This window comes from Oncorhynchus gorbuscha, linkage group LG21 (assembly GCF_021184085.1).
Source record: "Oncorhynchus gorbuscha isolate QuinsamMale2020 ecotype Even-year linkage group LG21, OgorEven_v1.0, whole genome shotgun sequence".
Taxonomy (NCBI): domain Eukaryota; kingdom Metazoa; phylum Chordata; class Actinopteri; order Salmoniformes; family Salmonidae; genus Oncorhynchus; species Oncorhynchus gorbuscha.
In genome coordinates this window covers 31,026,261-31,049,516 of record NC_060193.1, presented here as the reverse complement: position 1 = coordinate 31,049,516, position 23,256 = coordinate 31,026,261, and the positions used below count along the sequence as shown (strand labels likewise).

The following is a 23,256-nucleotide window of genomic DNA, read 5'->3' as shown; positions in this document are numbered from 1 at the left end:
CTGTCTTTACTGGCCACAGGGACCCTGATAATATCTCAGGTCAAAAAAAGTCTACCTGATCTATCCTAAATAGTCTTGGTATTACAGTTTTATTCACTTTGTCACTTTGTTGCAATTTTCACCACTGTTGTGCTGCGCCATTATTTGCCTGTTTGTGGCCCGCCTGCTAGCTTGCACAATTCTTGCTGTTCTCCTTCGACACCTCAACAACGAGCTGTTTTCCCCCACAGGACTGCCACTGACTGGATGTTTTTCTGTTTGTCGCACCATTCTCGGTAAATCCTACTGTTGTGGTTGAAAAGCTCTGAAGGCCGTCCATTTCTGAGATAGGTCACTGGTTAAGTCCATTCTAATGTTCAATCGAACAGTAACTCAATGCCTGTCTGCCTGCCTTACTCACTGTCTGTAGGAGCTAACCATTTTTGTGAACAGGGTGGTGTATCTAATTAACTGGCCAAAGAGTGTATAGTTTGATAACTGCCACAATAAAACCTATATCTGATTATTTTTTTATACGAACAGTATGCACTGTATAAAGGACACTGACATTGTAAGACAGTTTTTTTTCAACATGCTTCAAACTTTACATTAAACATTACATTAAACATACAACTTGAAAAAAACTTGAACTTGAAAAAAAAAGTGTCCTTTTTCAAGTTTTTAAAAATTACATTGATAGCAGTCAATACAAACTGAAAACCATTGGCATATAAAATATTGATGGATGAGAGCAACAAAATACAAACAATAAGAGTACAAGTCTTTAAATCGATAATGTCCTGCTGTCCTAAAGGAACTCATGGGATTGGTGACCTAATGTACCGTTCAGTTCTAGACTTAGTCGAGTCAGTTTGTTTTGGCTGCGGGTGTTCCTGCGTGTCACTGTGAATTGGGCAGGGGGTAGCTAGTCTGAATTTAGATTTTAGGAGGTGAAGTCAGTGCAGAGTTGTGTCCGTCTTGAAGCCGTGTAAGGGACAGGGTCTTAAGTGCCTCAGTATAACTGAAATATCCTCCTAGGATGGTGTGGTAGATTTCCTGTGAAGGTCCCTGATAGGACCTTGCACTTGTCAGAGTTCAGTGTCGTGCTGTAGTGTGCTGATGTTTGTTGTTGTGCAAGTGTGGACCAGATTTAGTTCTTCGACATATTTCCACCAGGTGTCAACATCCCGAGAGCATCCAGAAGACTTCCTTGAGCCACGCCCCCATCAGCTCCTGCCAGTCTGAGAAGCTGTCTTGGTAGAGTTCATACTGGTACATAGCTAAATACTATATGGAAAATGGTATTTGCCCTCTATTATTCCTTCTATCAACACTGCAAAAATATCAGTTTTGAGTAGTATGTCATATTTTTTGCTATTGGATTAAGTGTTAGGCTCACCGTTTAGTACTTTCAACTATCATTATCTGATGTACTGGTGACGAAGTGAAATGTTGTCATTGTATCTCGCATTTTGTATGAATGACTCAGGGGTTAAAGATGTGTTCAACTGCTCAATGCTCAATCGAAGGTCCTGAACATAAGTCAGAGGGCATTACAAGTGTTATCAGTTTAGACTTTGGTACTAAGTTTTAGAAAATACACCACTTACACCTGAAATGTGCCAAAGTGATATTTGGCAAACCGTAATCTGGCATTTTTATGGCGGTTTTGGAGCAGTGGCTTCTTCATTACTGAGCGGCCTTTCAGGATTTGTCGATATAGGACTAGTTTTACTGTGGATATAGATACTTTTGTACCTGTTTCCTCCAGCATCTTCACAGGGTCCTTTGCTGTTGTTCTGGGATTGCTTTGCACTTTTCACACCAAAATAAGTTCATCTCTAGGAGACAGAGCGCGTCTCCTTCCTAAGCGGTATGACGGCTGCGTGGTCCCATGGTGTTTATACTTGTATACTATTGTTTGTACAGATGAATGTAGTACGTTCAGGCGTTTGGAAATTGCTCCCAAGGATGAACCAGACATGTGGAGGTCTACAATTTGTTTTCTGAGGTCTTGGCTGATTTCTTTTGATTTTCCCATGATGTCAAACAAAGAGGCACTGAGTTTAAAGGTAGGCCTTGAATTACATCCACAGGTACACCTCCAATTGACTCAAAAGATGCCAATTAGCCTTTCAGAAACTTCTAAAGCCATGACATAATTTTCTGGAATTTTCCAAGCTGTTTAAAGGCACAGTGAACTTACTGTATGTAAACGTCTGACCCACTGGAATTGTGATAAGCAAAATAATCTGTCTGTAAACAATTGTTGGAAATATTACTTGTCATGCACAAAGTAGATGTCCTAACCAACTTGCCAAAACTATAGTTTGTTAACGAGACATTCGAAAAAGTGGTTGAAAAACAAGTTTTAATGACTCCAACATAAGTGTATGTAAACTTCCGACTTCCACTGTAGCTGTTACCCAAACAAGCCATTCTACACCTACCTACACTATTGATAACATGGACTAAACTAAATGTTTGCCCTTGTTTTCATGCTAGAATAACTAAGTTACCTAATCATTACTGGAAGAATGTCTAAATGGACATTTTATCAGGTGTCTCTGTTTCGGTCTCATGCAGGTATTGTCTGCGCTGCATGTGTGCCAAGAATGAGCAGGGAAGAATAGCTAAGTTAATCTCCGATGTTGTAGTCTACACATCTCCAACCTGCAACTTCCTGGAGGTTATGTAAGCTTCATTGATGTGCATAATTTACTCACCACACACATTGTTTTACAGGAGTTGTGTTTTCCACATTCTTCCTTTTGTGAACGTTTGACTTAACATAACTGTTTCTTCATGCTCTCCAATGTGGTCCTATGCACAGCGCAACTCTGAAGACGACAGGTCAGAAGATTTGTATGGACCCCACCCAACCCTAGGCCAACAGAACTTTGAAGGAATTGCAGTTATCGTCAGACTCCACTTGAGTAAACGTAATTTCAATGCATCCTCCTGAATGTTATGCTGAAAAAGTTGTACTTTATGACACAGTATTTCCACAGCAGACAGTTGTAAGTAAATGGTGCTGCTTATCAAAGAGCTAAAGAGCTAAATGTGTCAGCCTTTTGACATTTCATATCTGATAGATGTTTGATAAGTAATGACTCATTCTTTCCACCCTGGAAATGTATATATATTTATATATATTTTTGGGGGGATGATTTCTGCTAACTGGGCGAAATCAAAAATGTTAGATTTTGATGACAGCTTAAAGTGATTGCAAATAAACTGCTCAGTGCGCTCTCTACCACCAATCTTGAGTATCGTTGTTTCCTTCATGACAACTATAATATAACCTGGTGTTGTAAATACAACTAAAATGCAAAGAAAGTAAGACTACTTATTATAATACATGTGGTTTTCCTCTGGACAGTTAGTGATTTGATTGACCTTTGCAGAATGCTCACTCATAGGGTGAATAGTTTCCTTTACAATGTCGCCATCTACTGAACATCAGAGGATAGTTGATTCTCTTAGAAGAAAAAGCTGGTAGTTTACCATAGTTTTTGGAATAGCTGACATAAGTCTTGAAGTTATTTTATTTAACCAGGCAAGTCGGTTAAGAACCAATTCTTATTTGCAATGATGGCTTACTGGCCAAACCAATTCCTATGGGACACCCAATCATGGCCGGTTGTGATAAAGCCTGGAATCAAACCAGAGTGTCTGTAGCGACGCCTCTAGCACGAAGATACAATCCGGAGGAATCAGTGGCGCAACTTCGGTTTTAAAGGGGGGGGGGGGGGGGCATAACCTGGCAGTGGGCCTGGGGGTCCTCAATTGTTTTGGGCATCTAAATATCATTTCCTGCAGTTCTACTAGGGCTGTCTCCGGCAACAACAAAATCTTGTTGACCAAGAGTATCAATTGGTCAATTTTTAAACATGTATTTTTCCAAGATCAACTAGGTTATATGTACTGACCTAGTCTGATGCTTTAAGCATGCTGTTTGATTAAATAAGACAAATGACTCAAGAGATCAAGAGCCTTCTGCCATTAAGCTCCTGAAGTTGCCTGCAATAGCCTACACCAGCGGTCAGCAACCTTCTCCATTTGGAGTGCCAATTTAGCTTACAATTTCTAACAATCTGCCCTAGTTATGATTTTCATATGCACATTTGTGGAAGTTTAATTTATAGTCTCAAAATCAATTGTCTGTGGTTGTTCTTATAGTCAAATTATACAAATCTAATAGTAGCTTTTGCCATCTAAAAATAGCCTACATAAAGCCAACACAAACATTGCAGCCTGCAGGTCAAAAATATCCTTTAAAAATCACATTGGCTACATTGGTCACGCGAACTTCACACTAGCAACGTTGTATAAAATATTCTGGGCCCTCAGTTTCCCACACCAGTGAGCTCAGGACAGACACAGCTGTAGGCTATTTGTGCAAGGGATACAAATTAATCAGTTGTTTTATTAAGTTTCCACTGGATCAGAGCATTACATTTTTCATTTTCATGCTGAGTGGTTATCAAAAAGAGAGCTGGAACTATTGTTCAAATACTATACATTGAGGAACTATCATTCTGAATTGAGTCTAAAAACAGTTTTACTTGCTGTTTGAGGTGAAGAAATATTACATTGAGAACCTCCACAGCTCATTCATTAGTGGTGGAGAGTCAAAGCAATCAGACATCCCCAACTGGGCACATTTATAGAACTAAATTTGTGTGCCAGCCAAGTAGACTAGTCCTACTTATACGCACAATCAGGTGCGCATCCTTACTCAAAATTGACAGGAGCATTTCAAACAAAAGACCAATAAATTAAAACTCATGAATGCAGTAAAAAAAAAAAAAAAAAAAGTTTCTCACAAGTGTAGCATGTGTTTCGCAAAACTCACAACCTATGTCCAAGCCGACAATGAGAACAGTAAATGACTAATACAATTTTGAATGCATCAAACAAACTCTGGTGTAACGTGTACGCTGGGAGTCGGGAAGCAAGTACAGGACTGCAAATTAAATCAATAGAACAAAACAAGACAAGCGGACAGACATGAAACAGTCAACAACACCTGAGGAAAGAACCAAAGGGAGTGACAGATATAAGGAGAGGTAAGAACCTGTCGAGCCAGCTGAGGCATGGAAGCCTGACAAGCCAGCTGAGGCATCGCCGAGAGCGTCGGCAATGGAAGACTGACGAGCCAACCGAGGCTTGAGAACCTGTCGAGCCAGCTGATGCATCCCCGGTTGCTTTGGCAGCCGCTCTCGGATCCTGACGTCACCAGTAAAAATAAATCCCTGTTGCTTCCCCTTGGTGAGGCATTATTCTGTAACGTGTACACTGGAAGTCAGGAAGCAAGTACAGTGCCAAGAACCACAAAACACACAGACATGATGCAGAAACTGAGTCAATAACACCTGTGGAAATAACCAAAGGGAGTGACAGATATAAGGGAGGTAATCAGGAAGGTGATGGAGTCCAGGTGAGTGTCATGAGGCGAAGGTGCGCGTAACGATGGTGGCAGGTGTGCGTAATGATGAGACAACTGGCGACAACGAGCACCAGAGAGGAGGAGCGGAAGTAGACATCACAATTGGAGATTAGAAATGATAGGAATTACAGACAAATGTATGCTACTACTGGTGATATATGTAATGGGGAATTGATAGACACAGCAAAAAATACACACAATAAATGGAAACAGTGAATACCCACGAAATGGCGGGAGAGAATGCATTCTGGGGAGAAAAGTGCCTTGTGCATCTGAGCCACAATCCCCATATTCCAGTATCAACATTTCCAAGCAAACAAAAACAGGGAAAAGGGAGAATCTGTAGACGTGCTGATAAAAGAAGACACTGACAGAATTCAGCCCGCCTTCACAAGATCATAACATGCAAATATGTTCCCTTTTGTGTTTTACATGATATTCAGTTTCACTGGCATAATAGTATGCTCTATGGATGGTCTTAAACTGCAGTAATTTAATAACTGCAGTAATTTAATTTAATTTTTTCAGTAATCTGAGATTATATGAACATGACTGGGTATTCAAACATGTACATTTACAGTGCATTCGGAAAGACTTCAGACCCCTTGACTTTTTCCACATTTTGTTACGTTACAGTCTTATTCTAAAATGTATTACATTTCTTTTTTTCCTCATCAATCTACACACAATACCCAATAATGACAAAGCAAACCTTTATTTTTTTATGTATAAGAACAATAACAACAACAAAAATATTATTTAAATAAGAATTCAGACCCTTTTCTATGACACTCAAAATTGAGCTCAGGTGTGTCCTGTTTAGGGTTGCACATTTTGGGGAATATTCAGAGTCGGAAACTTTCTGTGGGAATTAACAGGAATATATGATAATTAAAGGGAATTAACAGAAATACATGCAAATTAATATTAATACCATATAAATGTCGATGTGTTTTTGCATTGGATATATTTACCATATCATATGGGAGACAGAAACATAAACATTTTACCTTATCATAAGTAGACATAATTGCTAATGATTAAATCCTTCCAATAGAAATTTTAATGAACTAAACAATTTAGTTACGACTTGCATTTGAATTAAATGAGTTGACTCTTCACATGGGATGATTTCACTGAACAACAAAATAAAGGGAATATTGAATGATCCCCAATGATCTATCGCATCTCCCAAAAACATTTTCAACATATATCTGTAAAATGATAGTCTAGAAACTAAAGCTTTGGTTGTCTTCCTCTCAGGCTTCCGTGTCTTCTCCCTGGACCCTCTCAGTGTCCACCTCTTGAACATCAGATTCTGAGGCCTCATCTTCACTGTCACTTTCCAGCCTTGTTGAGAATGGCTCGTTGTCAGACTCAAAAAGCCACCAATGGATGGATGGCCACCAATTTTTCAACCCGTATATTCGTTAGCCTGTTGCGTGCTTTGGTGTGTGTGTTCCAAAACAAGGACCAGTTGTGCTCTGAGGCAACTGATGTTGGTGGGATTTGGAGGATGATGGAGGCCACAAGGGAAAGAGCCTCAGAACCACAAAGTCCCTTCACCAGGTGGCTGATGAGATATGTTGGTACAACTGCCATATTGCATCTCCATCCCAGAGCCCTTGCTTGGTAGTGTACTTTGCCAGACTGCCAAGAACCTTGCCCTCATCCAGGCCAAGGTGGCGAGACACGGTAGTGATGACACCATAGACCTTGTTGATCTCTGCACCAGACAGGATGCTCTTGCCAGCATACTTTGGGTCCAACATGTACGCTGCGGCGTGTATGGGCTTCAGGCAGAAGTTTTCGAGCTTTTTGATGTATTTCAAAACCGCAGTTTCCTCTGCTTGGAGCAACAGTGAAGTGGGCAGGGCAGTACGGATTTCTTCTCTTACATCTGCAAGCAGAGTCTGAACATCAGACAGGATGGCATTGTCTCAATCCGTGCAATGGCTACTGCTATAGGTTTCAGGAGTTTCAGGCTGCTTTACCACTGTCTCCCAAAATACATCATCCAGGAGGATCCTCATGATGGGGCTGTCCATATTGGCAGACTGTGATATGGCTATTTCTTGGAGAGACTCCTTCCCCTCCAGGAGATTGTCAAATATGATGACAACACCACCCCAACGGGTGTTGCTGGGCAGCTTCAATGTGGTGCTCTTATTCTTCTCCACACATCAGATAGTGCCCATGGCATTTTCCTGTAAAGATTTTTTGTTGTTGTAAAAAAAGCAAATACAATTGCATGTACAGATAAATAGTTAAGTAGTTAGATTAAACAACTCCTTTATAAGATACATGTTTTAAAATTAAACATGTATGGAAACAGGTAAATTAACACTCTTCAGTTAGCAGAAACACATGGCAGCAAAAACTAACTAGCAGGAATTGTTAACAAGTTACAAATGATTTAAACACACTTTGCTGTAGGCTACAATTTACTAGTTAACAAAAAATAATGTATGTCTTATACAAATATATTCACCTCACCCAGTATTGTATTAAAAACTTACCAGAAAGCATGTAGTCCTTGGCTTCTGAGCCAAGTGTAGTAGTGTGGGCTCAATAGCATCGAAAATCAAATCAAGAATCGGCTTTCTATTCCGCAACAAAGCCTCCTTCACTCACGCTGCCAAGCTTACCCTAGTAAAACTGACTATCCTACCGATCCTCGACTTCGGCGACGTCATCTACAAAATTGCTTCCAACACTCTACTCAGCAAACTGGATGCAGTTTTTCACAGTGCCATCCGTTTTGTCACTAAAGCACCTTATACTACCCACCACTGCGACTTGTATGCTCCAGTCGGCTGGCCCTCGCTACATATTCGTCGCCAGACCCACTGGCTTCAGGTCATCTACAAGGCCATGCTAGGCAAAGCTCCGCCTTATCTCAGCTCACTGGTCACGATGGCAACACCCATCCGTAGCACGCGCTCCAGCAGGTGTATCTCATTGATCATCCCTAAAGCCAACACCTCATTTGGCCGCCTTTCGTTCCAGTACGCTGCTGCCTGTGACTGGAACGAATTGCAAAAATCGCTGAAGTTGGAGACTTTTATCTCCCTCACCAACTTCAAACATCAGCTAGCTGAGCAGCTAACCGATCGCTGCAGCTGTACATAATCTATTGGTAAATAGCACACCCATTTTCACCTACCTCATCCCCACAGTTTTTATTTATTTACTTTTCTGCTCTTTTGCACACCAATATCTCTACCTGTACATGATCATTTATCACTCCAGTGTTAATCTGCAATATTGTAATTATTCGCCTACCTCCTCATGCCTTTTGCACACATTGTATATAGACTCCCCTTTTTTTCTCTGTGTTATTGACTTGTTAATTGTTTACTCCATGTGTAACTCTGTGTTGTCTGTTCACACTGCTATGCTTTATCTTGGCCAGGTCGCAGTTGCAAATGAGAACCTGTTCTCAACTAGCCTACCTGGTTAAATAAAGGTGAAAAAAAAATCTCATTAGTTTACAAGATCTTGAGAATCAGCTGTACACATGATGGAAGAGTGCACTGCACATGTGATGGAAGAGTGCACTGTGCATGCAGAGGGTTGCAATTCCATTGAATTGGGGATAGTTTAACCAAAATATGCCACAAGACCTAGAATTGCCTTATGTGTATCCCGCAAAAAAAAGGTTCACTGTTATAAGCTAACTTTTTTGATGAATTTAAGCAAAGCTTCCAAAATTCCCAGGCTTAACTTCCCATGGGGCGGCAGGGTAGCCTAGTGGTTAGAGCGTTGGACCGGAAGGTTGCAAGTTCAAATCCCTGAGCTGACAAGGTACAAATCTGTCTTTCTGCCCCTGAACAGGCAGTTAGCCCACTGTTCCTAGGCCATCAATGAAAATAAGAATTTGTTCTTAACTGACTTGCCTAGTAAAAAAAATGGAAGATTTGGAAAAATACTGGAAAGTTTCTGATCCTTTGCAACCCTAGTCCTGTTTCCATTGATCATCCTTGAGATGTTTCTACAACTTGATTAGAGTCCACCTGTGGTAAATTAAATTGATTGGAGATTATTTGGAAAAACACATGTTTTTGGAGCATTGAAGGACCACAAGAACATATTGTCCTCCATCATTCTTAAATGGAAAAAGATTGGAACCACCGACTCTTCCTAGAGCTGGCCGCTTGGCCAAACTGAGCAATCGGTGGAGAAGGACCTTGGTCAGGGAGGTGACCAAGAACCCGATGGTCACTCTGATAGAGCTCCATAGCTCCTCTGTTGAGATGGGAGAACCTTCCAGAAGGACAACAATCTCTGCAGCACTCCACCAATCAGGCCTTTATGGTAGAGTGGCCAGATGTAAACCAATCCCCAGTAAAAGGCAAATGACACCCCGCTTGGAGTTTGCCAGAAGGAACCTAAAGGACTCTCAGACCATGAGAAACAAGATTCTCTGGTCTGAAGAAACCAAGATTGAACTCTTTGGCCTGAATGCCAAGCGTCACATCTGGAGGAAACCTGGCACCAGCTTTACGGTGAAGCATAGTTGTGGTAGCATCATGCTGTGTGGATGTTTTTCAGTGGCAGGGATTGGGAGACTAGTCAGGGTTGAAGGAAAGATGAACAGAGCAAAGTACAGAAAGATCCTTGCTGAAAACCTGCTCAGGACGTCAAACCCGGGCTAAGGTTCATCTTCCAACAGGACAACGGCCCTAAGCACACAGCCAAGACAATGTAGGAGTGGCTTTGGGACAAGTCTATGAATGTCCTTGAGTGGCCCAGCCAGAGTCCGGACTTGAACCCAAACAAACATCTCGAGAGACCTGAAAATAGCTGTGCAGCGACGCTTCCCATCCAACCTGACAGAGCGTGAGAGGATCTACAGAGAAGAATGGGAGAAACTCCCCAAATATAGGTGTGCCAAGCTTGTAGCATCATACCCAAAAAGACTCGAGGCTGTAATTGCTGCCAAATGTGCTTCAACAAAGTACTAAGTAAATAGGATATTTCCATTTGTTTTTAATACAATTGCAAAAATGTATTAAAACCTGTTTTTGCCTTGTCATTATGGGTCATTGTGTGAAGATTGATGAGGGGAAAAAATTATTTAATCAATTTTACGTAACAAAATGGTGAAAAGGTCAAGGGGTCTGAACACTTTCCGAATGCGCTGTATACATTATATGATCCCATAATAGAATCAAAGGTTGAATAATTGAAATGACCATCATTCCCATATCCCAGACTGTAGACCTACCCATCAACTCAAGTTGGAACTTTGTATCCATTCACTGATTGTTATAATATACTGAAAAGTTCACCTGAGCTCCTTACACTGGTCTTCCTTGGCTGTCTGACACAGCTGGGACACCTGTCACCATCTGATCTTGCTAAGACTTGATGAGCATAGTATTGTATACTGACTGTGCACCATGGCAGTATAGTCTGTAGAACTATTTATACCATGTAAGTGTGAAAAATACAAAATTAGCTAGGGAAACTGACAGATCAATAACGTTACATTACTATACTGACTCTAATAAAAACTCACATTGTGCTGTCAAAAAACGTCCGAATATCAGTCTTCAATCATTTGGCAGCTGATTTCATCATTTGATTCATGTCTAGCATTATTGAGGCAAAAATAATAGCTAAAGTTAGTGAGCTAGCTAGTTAGCTAGTTAGCTAGCTAGCTAGTTAGCCAATTTTTGGCTAGCTTTAATGGTACATCAACTGATGAAAACTAGCAAAGTGAATTTACTTCTGTTGAAATGGGACAAAAAGGCTACAAAACATTTCCATACACACAACAGCTGTTAAGATACAGCTAGCTACCTGACAGATAGAGAGACTAAAGATGCTGTGGTAGCACTGGAAATAAATGTTTTTTTTTGTGTAGTCAAACAGCAGTTAACCTTGCCAGCTACATCAGTCAAATAAAGAGTAGATTGTTTCTGTTCAGCTTGATTTTACAACTCAGAGAAAAAGCTCACCATGCACAGAGACAGCAGCACTGTACCTTTCAGACTTCACACAGCCTGTCCACACGCTCTGTCGTGTCCAAGTGGTCCTAAATTCAGCCATCTGAAACCGCCAAACAGCCTACCTGAGGTCTCTGAGGCGTCGGCATGGTCCTAAAGCACACCGGTGCCGCTTTTACTATCACAGTGCATTAATAAAACTGGGGGGACAAAAATTCAATTTTGGAATGAGGGGGTGGGGGTGGTTCTCCATCTGCACAAACTGGAGCTTTTCCTTCACGTGGGCCAGTACCTGGACAGTGCTGGTGATCTTCTTGCACAGTTTGAGGAACTCCTCGTTGCGCTCCTCTATCTTCTCGTTCTTGTATGCCTGGTTCTCGATCTTCATCTGCTCGAAGTCGATGAGGTGCAGGTCCTCGACAAACTCCTCCTTGCAATCCACCTTCTCCTGGCTCTGCTGCCACAGCTCCTCGGCCTGCTGCTTGTCCGCCTCCAAGTCACGCCGGTGCTACCACTTCAGGTCCTCCATGATGGCTATTTACTTCTGGTAGCGCTGCTCCTGGTCAGACACGGCCTTCTCCTACTTAGGATGTGCGTCGTAACCCGTCTTCTTGCGGACATACTCCACCCGCTTGATCCGGAGCTGACCTCTGACCTGGCTCTGTTTCTCCTTCTCCACCTGCAGCTCTATGAAGAAGTTCATGTAGTCTTCGTAGTCGATGCTGGGGCCTTACTCTTCTTCAACCTGAACAGGACTGCGGGCACTCCCTCTCGTGGGTCCCTGGGTCTCGTTTGGCCAGTCCATTTTCATCATCGTCGTTATCGTTGCCATTTTTGAGTGTAAAACTCCACTCGCGGGAGAGAGGCTTCATCTCCGGGCCCTTTCCCTCTTCAAATGTCTAGCTCGTGGGTAGGTTTGCTTATGTGGGTGACTCATCTCCAGCGCCTGGCTCAAATGCAGCTGAGTTCCCTCCCTCTGTCTCAGTGTAACTGATGTGAAATGGCTCGCTAGTTAGCGGTGTGCGCTAGTAACGTGTCAATCGGTGACATTCAATTGGTGCCCTGCAAGGGCAGCGGCTTTTGTGTGGCGATAGGTAACAATGCTTTGCGAGTGACTGTTGTCGATGTGTGCAGAGGTTCCCTGGTTCAAGCCCAGGTTGGGGCGAGGGGAGCAATGGAAGCAACATCAATTGAGGTGCAATCTGTTTCCTGTTCAGGTGAGGCTTTATCAGACTCCACTAACCCACCCTCCTCATCTGCAGGGGTATCAGCTTTATTCTTACTGTCATCAACATTAGGGGATTTTACCTACTCCAAGGGCTCTACAGCTTGTGTCTTCTAGAGTTGTTCATTGTTCCTCAGCTCTGTGTTTTCAGGGCTATATGATTGGAACAAGGGTCATTGTCTTGTTGCTCTGCCTCCGCATCCATGGGAATGTAGTATTCCTGACAACAACAAAAAAGCTAGAAAATCACATAAGTATGTCAATGAAGTCAATGAACTGAGCATGTAAGCCAATCACAGGCGTTTGCGCCATGCGTATCAATATTAATGAGACGCAGTTGTGAGACTTCAGTACGCATGCCCTCCCCGCGCGACACTGCTGCTTCCAACAACAAGCAAGAAGCCAGCAACATGGCCGACCTAGGAAAGAAGTACTGCGTAAACTGCCTTGCAGACGTTACGAATCTGAGACTTCGCTGTACTGACTGCCCAGATATCGAACTGTGTCCGGAATGCTTCTCCGCGGGTGCAGAAATCGGTAATCATCGGCGATGGCACGGTTATCAGCAAGTCGACGGCGGGCGCTTCACACTCTGGGGTCCCGAAGCGGAGGGAGGATGGACTAGCAGGGAAGAGCAGTCGCTACTCGATGCGATCGAGCAATATGGCTTTGGAAACTGGGTATTTCAATTTATAGCCTACTTGTCTCATAGCTAGCTAGCTAGAATACAAACACAGGCATAACATGTTATAGGTTAAATGTGAATTAATAAACTTAGACTGTGTTATTTTTCATGAGTATCTCCGAATACATTGGACAACTTCAGACTGACAGCCATGTCCTGTCGAGAGTTGGCAATATCGATGCAACTCTGCAAGCCTTGAAATCCACCTTGTTTTTGCCCTGATTACAACTAGCTAGCTAAATTGTTATAGTGCATATATATGTGCAAACCCGCACTGGATTATGAAAACGTTTAGTTTAATGTAGGCTAGTCTTCTATTAAAAGGTTGCATGTATCGCCTATCAACGGATTTCAACACACGTATGGTAATAGTGTATAGCAATGCATGCAGTGTCTGTCTATCTAGATGCTTGCAGTGATGTATTCCTATATGTGTAACTATCTGCATTTTATGAGGGAGGGGAAAAAAGCATCCCCCCCAAGTAACACTCTGCCCTGTGTGTGTGTGTGTTGTCTTTCAGGAGGACATGGCCACTCACGTTGGGGCGTCTCGGACACCCCAGGAAGTCATGGACCACTACGTCAGAATGTACATTCACGGCAACCTGGGCAAGGCCTGCGTCCCCGAAAGTATCCCCAACCGGGTAACGGACCACACCTGCCCCAGCGGTGCCCCCCTGTCCCCCAGCCTCACCACCCCCCTGCCCCCGCTGGACGTGACCCTGGGCGAGCAGCAGCAGCTGGGCTATATGCCCCTTCGCGACGACTACGAAATCGAGTATGACCAGGAGGCAGAGAAGCTCATCAGTGGCCTGTCGGTCAACTACGACGATGAAGACGTGGAGATTGAAATGAAGCGGGCGCACGTGGACATGTACGTGCGCAAGCTGCGGGAGCGTCAGCGCCGCAAGAATGTGGCCCGCGACTACAACCTGGTGCCCGTCTTCCTTGGGCGAGATAAGAAGGACAAGGAGAAGCCAGGCACGCTGGGAGTTGTAGGTGGCGGGGGTAGTGTTGGCGCCGTCGGAGTGGGAGGAGGAGTAGTGGGGACCCTTCTGATGCTGACCAATCCCATTGTGACGCCGGGAGCTGCAGCCGTTCCTACAGTGCCAAAGCGTAAAATCACCAAGGAGGAGAAGGAGCAGCGGGTCAAGTTACGGGGGATGTGCCAGTTCATGGCTCTGCGGGAGTTTGAGGACTTCTTTGACAACATGCACAAGGAGCGCGTGCTGCGCGTCAAGGTACGAGAGCTGCAACGATACCGCCGCAATGGCATCGCACGACTGGAAGAGTCGGCCGAGTACGAGTCGGCGCGGCACAAACGGGAGAAACGAAAGGAGAACAAGAGTGTGGCTACCTCCAAAACAGGCCGAGGCGGCGGGCTCTGCACTGGGGGAGGAGGGGGAGGGCTTGGAGGAGGGACGGGAGGTGGAGGAGTGGGCGGTGGCGCCATCAAAGAGGAGGGCAAGGAAGGCGAGTTTGCGGCCATTGAGAACCTGTCCGGCTTTGAACTGCTGTCGGACCGGGAGAAGGTGCTGTGTAACACGCTCAACCTCAGCCCCACGCGCTACCTGACCGTCAAGACCATCATCATCAAGGACCACCTTCAGAAGCGCCAGGGCATCACCTCCAAGAGCCGTCTGCCAGGCTACCTGGACAAGGTGCTCAAGAAACGCATCCTCAGCTTCCTCACAGAGAGCGGCTGGATATCCCGAGACATGTCCTAACAGTCCATCGGGTTTGTAGGAACTGGACCTGGGCAGTGTCCTGACAATGTGTGTATGGAGTTTGTGGGGACTGAGGATTACAGAAGGATCATGACTCTGTTCTCCGTTGGATTGTTGCGTCTCCGTGTGTCTTGTTAGAAACGATGTGAGATTTGCGCTCGTAAGCTCCACATAGACCAAACTATTGGGTTTTACCACCTTTTGTCTCGTTTTGTCCAACGTCATCGACCACAGGACTGTTTGTGAATATGTACATTGCAAAGAATAAGGATTTCCACTTTCTTAAAAAAAAAAAAAAAAGTTTGGATACCATTTACAGGGGAGGGATGAACAGATATATATTTTTGCATTTGAATCCATATGAATGATAATGTATTCGTATGGGTAGATGATACAGGGTCTTTGTATTGACACTCGATTTGTATTGAAGGATCGCCTAATGCTGCTGGGCAAACCAGACAACACTGTCTTCAAAGCTGTTCTCAAAGTATAAATTGCTAAGTATAGTTTGCCTCCAGCTTCTTTGTAGCCTGGTCCCAAATGAGTTGGTGCTGTCTAGCCAACTCCTATGGTCATTGACCAGACAACACCAACAGATCTGGGACCAGGCTAGCTTCCTTTAGGTCAGGATGTAGTTTTGGAGAGCACAAGTTAGTGCCTATTCAAACAGCAATACAGTCACACTGTGCTGGAACGCAGGGGGTATATCATCTTATTCTTCCCATAAAGAGATGAAGGCCGGCAAAGCATACAGGAGTCAGTATTTGGCAGCTAACGCTCTCGTAGAGTACTGCAGCAATCCCCGTTTTGACTCTTGTCAAAACTTTGTGGCGGTCTAACTTAGGATGGCAGGCTCAGAATTTGGCACTATGAGAGGAATAGCCTAACTTCTCAACTATTCTGTTCCATCCCCTGCACGATTTCTGATTCTAGTAGGCTGTTCACTAAGATAAGAAAAATATCAACTTTTAAATGTTTATATATGGGCATTAACCAATGACATGCGTACAATCCTTAAGCACAAATCAAAAAACTCTTGTTTGCCAAATGAGCATATAGGCTATCACTAGTTTTTTTTACTACCCTGTTCCATCACAGGTTAAGTTTCCCAGTTTGGATGTTATGGTGTAAGACTGTATGATGGCCTGTCAGACTGTTTTTTTTTAACCTCTTAATGAATATGTGGTGCATGATTATTGTCTTCTTATCACCGGTTGCTTGCTGTTTTCGTTTGCCAGTGTGTCACTTATTCAAAGGGAGTAAAGTCATATTTAAATGTTTTGAAGACCTGCTAGATTTGCTCCATCTAATTTCCTGGTTCATTTTTTATTTATTTTTTTAGTCACAGCATTCATGTAGGCTACTGTACACATCACATGGCCTTGCAAGTACAATATCAAAGGGCAGGAATAATCTGGTAGAGTAAAGGGACGACTGCCTCAGAAAAGCTTGGTTGCTGTTAGACATTGATGTTTTCCATTGACATCAAATGTTTGTTCCCAGCACAGGTACTTTGAAGTGTCCACTGGCACCTTATCTTTCTGACGTCCAGTTAGCCTGTTATAACATGGACAAGGTGAACTACTGCAGGGATATAGATGTGGTTTGGGTGTAGAGAAAGTGTTGAGGAGTATCAAGTTTGACGCTGGGAAGTAGATGTAATGATCGCAGACCAGCGGAGGCTGGTCGGAGGAGCCTGTCCTCCTATAGCTCCTCCCACCAGGCTCCTCTGTCACACGTACAGGCCTTGGTGTTATTCCCACCATAGTATATTTTATCATACCACAGAAGTAATAAAAGCAATATTTTTTTATTTATCCTTCCTCATAAGCTTGAAAGTATCCAGACACTGACAAGGCCCCTGGGTTCTCGCATCGCCTACCTGAAGATTTCTATTTGTCGCAAAAACTGTCACGGTTTACAATCAAAGACTAGATTAACTCCTTATCTGGTTTAAAGAGAAAACAACTGTTTTTGAACCATAACGGCATCATCTATGATTTCTTTTCACTTTCCTCTGCGGTGTCGAGGGCTTTTGTGCGTGTCGATCAGAGAGGTGGCAGGAGAGCGCCATTTAAATGTAAATGGCATTTTGAATGGGCATCGGTTGACGGGGAGAGTTGGAATACAAAAGTGGGGTTGAGGCTGGGAGAGCGAGGGGTGGGCGTAAGAAGTAGTGGATTGTTCAAGCTTGATCTGTCAAAGCATAGATTTAGTTTTGTGCTTCTTCTTGTTCTATTTTCCTCCCTCCGCCTCTCCCTGTCCATGTACTGACTCTTGGATCTTGGTGCTTTTTACTGATAGGGATTTTGCCATAAAACGAAAGCCCCATTCCCCACTGCTGTTTCTGCTGCAGGGAGCCAGTTGCCCTGTGTTTAGAGGTGGAGCTGGCTGGTCAGCCCAGTGTTATATTTATTAGAGAACATGAAATAATTTCCTATTGGACAAGGCCAGGTAGTCCCTCCCTGTTTCCACCCTATTGTCTTCCATTTGGTGCCTACTGAATGAGACCCGGGCTATGGTAAGAAGTCATGAGAGGTCAGAGTTCAGTCTAGGCGAGAACCTCTAAAGTTGACAGTGCCTATTATCAGTCTCATTTAATTTCCTGTCAAAGCTAGTAGCTAACTACTTCAACCATTGTCATTATAAAAAGTTCAAAGACATTAATACACGCAGCCTGCTTCCCATAGCCTTGTTTAATCAGGGTGTGCCATTGCTGTGCCAAACCATTTTACCAATGGCACAGATTTCATGACCGAGGGCAACGCAGTTAAGCTAAAGCTTCCCATCAGTAGATGGCATTCTCAATTGTTTCAGCCTCTTTTTCTGTTATTTATGTTCTAAAGATAACATTTTATAGGTGGTTGAAATTACACCTTTGTTGTTCTATGAAACATTACAATTTTATGAGCATACAGGAGTGTTTTGCCTGTTTTTGCATGTGAAGCCAAGTGTTTTAAATGATGTAAGTAGTACATTTTGGTTAAATGGCTTGATTAAGAATTATTTTCACTTGAATTGTTTCTAAACATCAAGACTTTGAGGGTGGGGAGAGGTTTTATTTTATTTCTGTGGAATTTTTTTGCAAAAACATTTTACCAATTGTACATGATTTTTTGTAAGAATTTGAAAATGAACATATTAATACTGACCTGTGAAATGTACAGTATTTTATTTCAGTTACTTTTTATAACAAATCTTCAATATGCGAGTGAGAACCATTCTAAGCCTTTTGCGTGTGTTGTCGTAGCATGCTGTTAAACTGTTCATGTGTATCAGTAGTATGCTTAGGAAGTCAAAGCATTTGTTGACAATTCAGTGGTTGAAAATGTTGAGGGGGAATTTGATGGCCCATTCTTTGTGGTTGCACAGGACATAGGTTTTGTATTAAAAGTGCAAATACTTTACTTCTATGGCTTCCTTGGTTAACTTTTACAGCATCGGGTGTTGAGTATGTGGTAATAGCGCTGATAGTTTGAGTTCTACATTTATGAAGCCTTCTACCTACAGGGTAATAGTCAAATCGAAAGCAATAAAATCAGGGGACTTCTGATACAAAGTAAATCTGTTTATTTAAATGCTGCTGTGGCACTCACTCAACAGGACAACTATAATGTTCAGTTCAAATAGTTATTGGATAAACTCAAATCGGTATTATGCCGTCTATCCTAGACCATCAAGTCAACATCTGCCAAAGCAGTGATGTACAGTGAAGTCCGGAATGATTACGTCAGAGGTTCAACATCATGTTGCTTATCTCAGGTGAATCTGTAATCAATTTGACCAGAGGATTTCTGTCTCATTTTGACAACCATATTGTCCTACTGTACTATTGTAGCTAAACAATAATCAATTTGTCTAGACATCATTTCTGAAAATTAAATATACAGTACATGTAAAAGTGTTCCTGGAGGCAATACCAAAACAGCAATATACAGGTTTAAGTTGTGCCAAAGACAATCTTACAGGAAAAATGTCATTTTAAATTAAATTGTATGAGAGTTATGATAGTGATGACAACAGTTGTCTATAATCAATGAGATCCATTACATTCTCCCATCCATAACACAACAATTACAATGACTGGACAAAGAGATGAATGGAATCTGACCCCGATGACAAATACGACAGAAATAACTTGCATGAAACTGGTTCTGTGCTCTACATGCCATTACAAGTGTTACTTCTGTTAAAACATATTTGCTCTCGGCATATACATGGGCTCTGTCCCAATTATCTACCCTTCTCCCAAAGTATAAACTTGCACACTCCCTGTCATGGATTTAAAGACAGTGTAAACTCCCTCCAACCAATGCTTATACCAATCCAATGCTTTTCAATTCATGACGAGGAGTGAGCAAGTGCACACTTCCGGAGAAGGGTGGAGAGTCGATATGCACAGTCAAATCAGGCTGTGTGATGATGTCGTCCATGGTAACGATATCAGTTCGAGTTGGATTCCTGCCTCTGAGGCAACATTAGGTGGTTGGGGAGGGGGCTCTGACCAGCCTGCTGTACCCAAGGCGATCCGTCACCCAGGCAACAACAACAACAACATCACGGTCACACTGAATCTCTTTTTTTTTAAGGGGCTTTGGCCACACCTACCAGTGCCGGCCGGAGGGTGCGCCCATGGAGCTTGTAGCCCACCTTGGTTACTATGGCAACCGTGCCAGGCTCTTTACCCTCCACGGGGGCGTGAAATAGAGCCTCATGCTCATAGGGGTCAAACTTCTGCCCTCCGTCGGGGTTGAGCTTGAACAGGCCGTGCTTGGCGAAGACCTTCTGGATCTGCGTCTCTGTCATCACCAAGCCATCGTACAGGTTCTTCAGGTGGGGGTTCTTCTGAGAGGTCACCTCCTCCTTGGGCACACTGTCCGTCGCCTTCTCCAAGATGTCTGCCACCTCCAGCAGGTCTTTGCAGAAGCCTTGGATTCCTGATAGATATGGGAAGAGAAGAGAGATCCATTCTGTATTCTGAAAACATAGACTGAACACCACAACATCATGCAATATACCTACATATTAACTTCATACTGTGTTCCTTGCTGTCAATGAACCAAAGTTAAAATACCACCTATAAGTATATCTGTCTGCTGTGTCCAATGCACTGGTGAGACAAATAAATATGCAAACATTAACTCACCATATTTCTTTGCGTCTTCCACCATCTTCTGACTCCTCGTCCTGAGGTTCTCCATGTCTGCCAGAGAGCGCGTGTACTTGTCCTGTAGACCGAGACAGCCACACTAATTCTGAGACCATACAGAGACCCCAATGAGCAGATATTTTTCTCAAAGCTCTTCTGACTTAAGAATTCAGCCAGGATGACATCACAGCAACAGTGTAAATATGAGTCTATGTATACCTTCCAATGTCCATACTAGTATACCACTAAGAATGTAATCAGGCTTCATTCTAGGTAGTATTTTGTTTTTATTTTATTATTTAACTAGGCAAGTCAGTCAAGAACTAATTCTTATTTACAATGACAGCCGACCCAGGCCAAACCCTAACCCAGATGACGCTGCGCCCATTGTGCGCCGCCCTATGGGACCCCAATCACAGCCTGTTGTGATACAGCCGGGAATCGAACCAGGGTCTGTAGTGACACTTCTAACACTGAGATGCAGTGCCTTAAGCGCTGTACCACTCGGGAGCTAGCGTGGATGTTGGAACAGAGTCTATGTAATGGCAGGTGTAGTGACCCAGGAGTAGGGTGAAGATTCCCCTCCTAGACACTGATCTTGGACCAGTGTTGCGTTTCCCCCTAATGCTTAAGGTTGGATTGGGGAAGGGGAAGCTTATCCTAGATCCGTACCTAGGGAAACTTCACCCTAGAGCCAGACTCACCGTGACCTCCTTAAGCTGCTCCTCCAGCTGACCCTTCTCCTCAACCAAGGCCTTTTCTGCAGGGCTCTGCTCAGCCTTCTGGTCCTCCTCCGACCCCTGGCCACTCTTCTGATGAGCTGCTGTGCATAGGAGCCGCGGGGATGCCCTAACAGAACAGAGAGAAATGGGTTAGATACACAACAGAACTTCAGTGGTTTACGCAGTGGTCAGTTTAGTTCATTGGTATTCTTGTAAATTCATGTAAGTGTGTAGTAATGGTTGCAACTACTTTATGTATATGCGTCATCGGGCAAATCGTTAATTGGTGGCACATGCCTTAAATGTTTCCTCCCCTTGGCGTTTTAGTAGGTAAGCCATCTGACTTGGCAGCATTGTGACTAGCTGAGCATAATGTTAAACCTGCTAACGTTAGTTCATGAAATCAAGGTTGTTTAACTGGCTAACGTTAGCTAGCCAGCTACGTTAGTAGATTGAGTAAGCTATACTAGTGAATTTTTTTAACGGCTTCATAGGAGTCAACTATTTCTATGTTAAACATTTCATTTAGTTTGTTTTCCTATAAGAAATGTGTTCCCATTATGAAAGCAGCATATGACAGTTTGAAAAGTTATTTAGCTAGCAGGCGCCATGGGTGATAGCAAATGGCACAAGCTCGCTAGTTACTTTACAAACGACAACGTTACAATTATCTGAACACACATCTTATAAAGCACACTCAATGTATTACCTTAGTAAGGACGGCGATGCCGCAACATAGTAACTCTGTCTTACAGCTCGTACACACCAGCTCGCCATTTTCAGTGATAACACAAGCTGAAGGAGCGGAGTAGCCTCAACGGCAAGACCGTGAGGTCGAGCCAATCACAAATCAGAAAGAGCCGAAATTAGTCGTCGCGTCCAATCAACGGTGGTATATAGAATGACGTTCCCTGTAGTTTGGTTGAGGTGAAGTTTAAGGTCGAACACTTTGCACGTGACCAAGGACAGAATTAGTTTGTTTTGTAAACTGAAGGTTGTCCCTATTTTGTAACTTTGGCAGCGATGTATCAAAACCAAACCCATCCCTGTCATTACAATGTTGGCTGGATAGGGCAATGATGATGATTACTGTGGTGATGCTGATGAGGATCAGTAAGTTGGCCTGAGGCTATAATCACATATGCATATGAACATTGCTTTTAATTCCTAATACAAATATAACACCATCTAGCGTTCCTCTTGAATTAAAATGTGGATGGCAAGTCTGTCCCTTTAACAATGTTTTATCCCGTGAGAGCCGTGAGAGTTTACATTAAACACAATGTGACAAAGTATTTGCCTCCTTTATTTTTGCATATCTTTTTTTGATAGTGAATGTTATCAGATCTTCAAACAACATCTAATATTACATAAAGGGAACCTGAGTTTACAAATATTTATTTAACAAAGTTATGCAACATCCATATCTATTCAGATAGACATTCTTTTATGCATCCCTTTGTATATACTGAATTACTTTAGTAACTAATGTTGACTTTATACACTTACGTGAGAACATTGTACATATTGTGGTCCTTCTGTAGCTCAGTTGGTAGAGCATGGCGCTTGTAACGCCAGGGTAGTGGGTTCGATTCCCGGGACCACCCATACGTAGAATGTATGCACACATGACTGTAAGTCGCTTTGGATAAAAGTGTCTGCTAAATGGCATATATTATTATTATATTATCCAATTGCCCTGTTTGAAAAAGTAATTTCCCCCTTACACTCAATAACTGGTTGTGCCACCTTTAGCTGCAATGACTGCCACCAAACGCTTCCTGTAGCTGTTTAATCAGTCTCAGAACTGCTTTAACTCAACATTATCTGTCAGTTTTCAAGCATTAACTGCTCGTTGTAAGTCTTAATTGGGATTAGGTCTGGACTTTGACTAGGCCATTCCAAATATTGAAACATGTAGGTTTTTAGCCATTTTCATGTAGACTTGTATTGTGTGTTTTGGATCATTGTCTTGCTGCATGACCCAGCTGCACTTCAGCTTCAGCTCACATACGGATGGGCCTGACCTTATCCTGAAGAATGCTCTGATACAGAGCACAATTCATGGTTCCTTCTATTAAGGCAAGTTGTCCAGGTCCTGAGGCAGCAAAGCATCCCCAAACCATCACACTACCACCACCATGCTTGAACGTTGGTATGAGATTCCCACTGTGGAATGCAGCGTTTGGTTTTAGCCAGACATAATGGAGCCCATCTTGTTCAAAAAGTTTGCTCAAGTTTGACAAAAAAAAAAGCACCTGGTAGCACCTGGATGATCATCAAGACTCTAGGAAGAATTTTCTATGGACAGATGAGTCAAAAGTAGAACTTTCTTTGACGACAAGGGTCCCATTATGCAAAAA

At 43.0% G+C, this 23,256-nt stretch overlaps 2 protein-coding genes across 2 annotated transcripts; one reads left to right on the top strand and one right to left on the bottom strand.

The window, feature by feature from the left end:
* Nucleotides 1-12,971: 12,971 nt before the first annotated feature.
* Nucleotides 12,972-18,429, top strand: LOC124008086 (transcriptional adapter 2-beta-like). The gene is made up of 2 exons (XM_046319020.1): nt 12,972-13,290; nt 13,817-18,429. Exons 1-2 carry the CDS (start codon nt 13,021-13,023, stop codon nt 15,020-15,022), a joined length of 1,476 nt encoding a protein of 491 aa, XP_046174976.1. The 5' UTR covers nt 12,972-13,020; the 3' UTR covers nt 15,023-18,429.
* A 146-nt stretch (nt 18,430-18,575) lies between these two features.
* On the bottom strand, nt 18,576-21,760 carry LOC124008087 (grpE protein homolog 1, mitochondrial-like). Its single transcript, XM_046319021.1, has 4 exons — nt 21,603-21,760; nt 20,876-21,020; nt 20,169-20,250; nt 18,576-19,959 (listed from the first exon to the last, which is right to left on the bottom strand). The coding sequence occupies exons 1-4, from the start codon at nt 21,668-21,670 to the stop codon at nt 19,607-19,609; spliced, it is 648 nt and encodes a 215-aa protein (XP_046174977.1). The 5' UTR covers nt 21,671-21,760; the 3' UTR covers nt 18,576-19,606.
* Nucleotides 21,761-23,256: the final 1,496 nt, after the last annotated feature.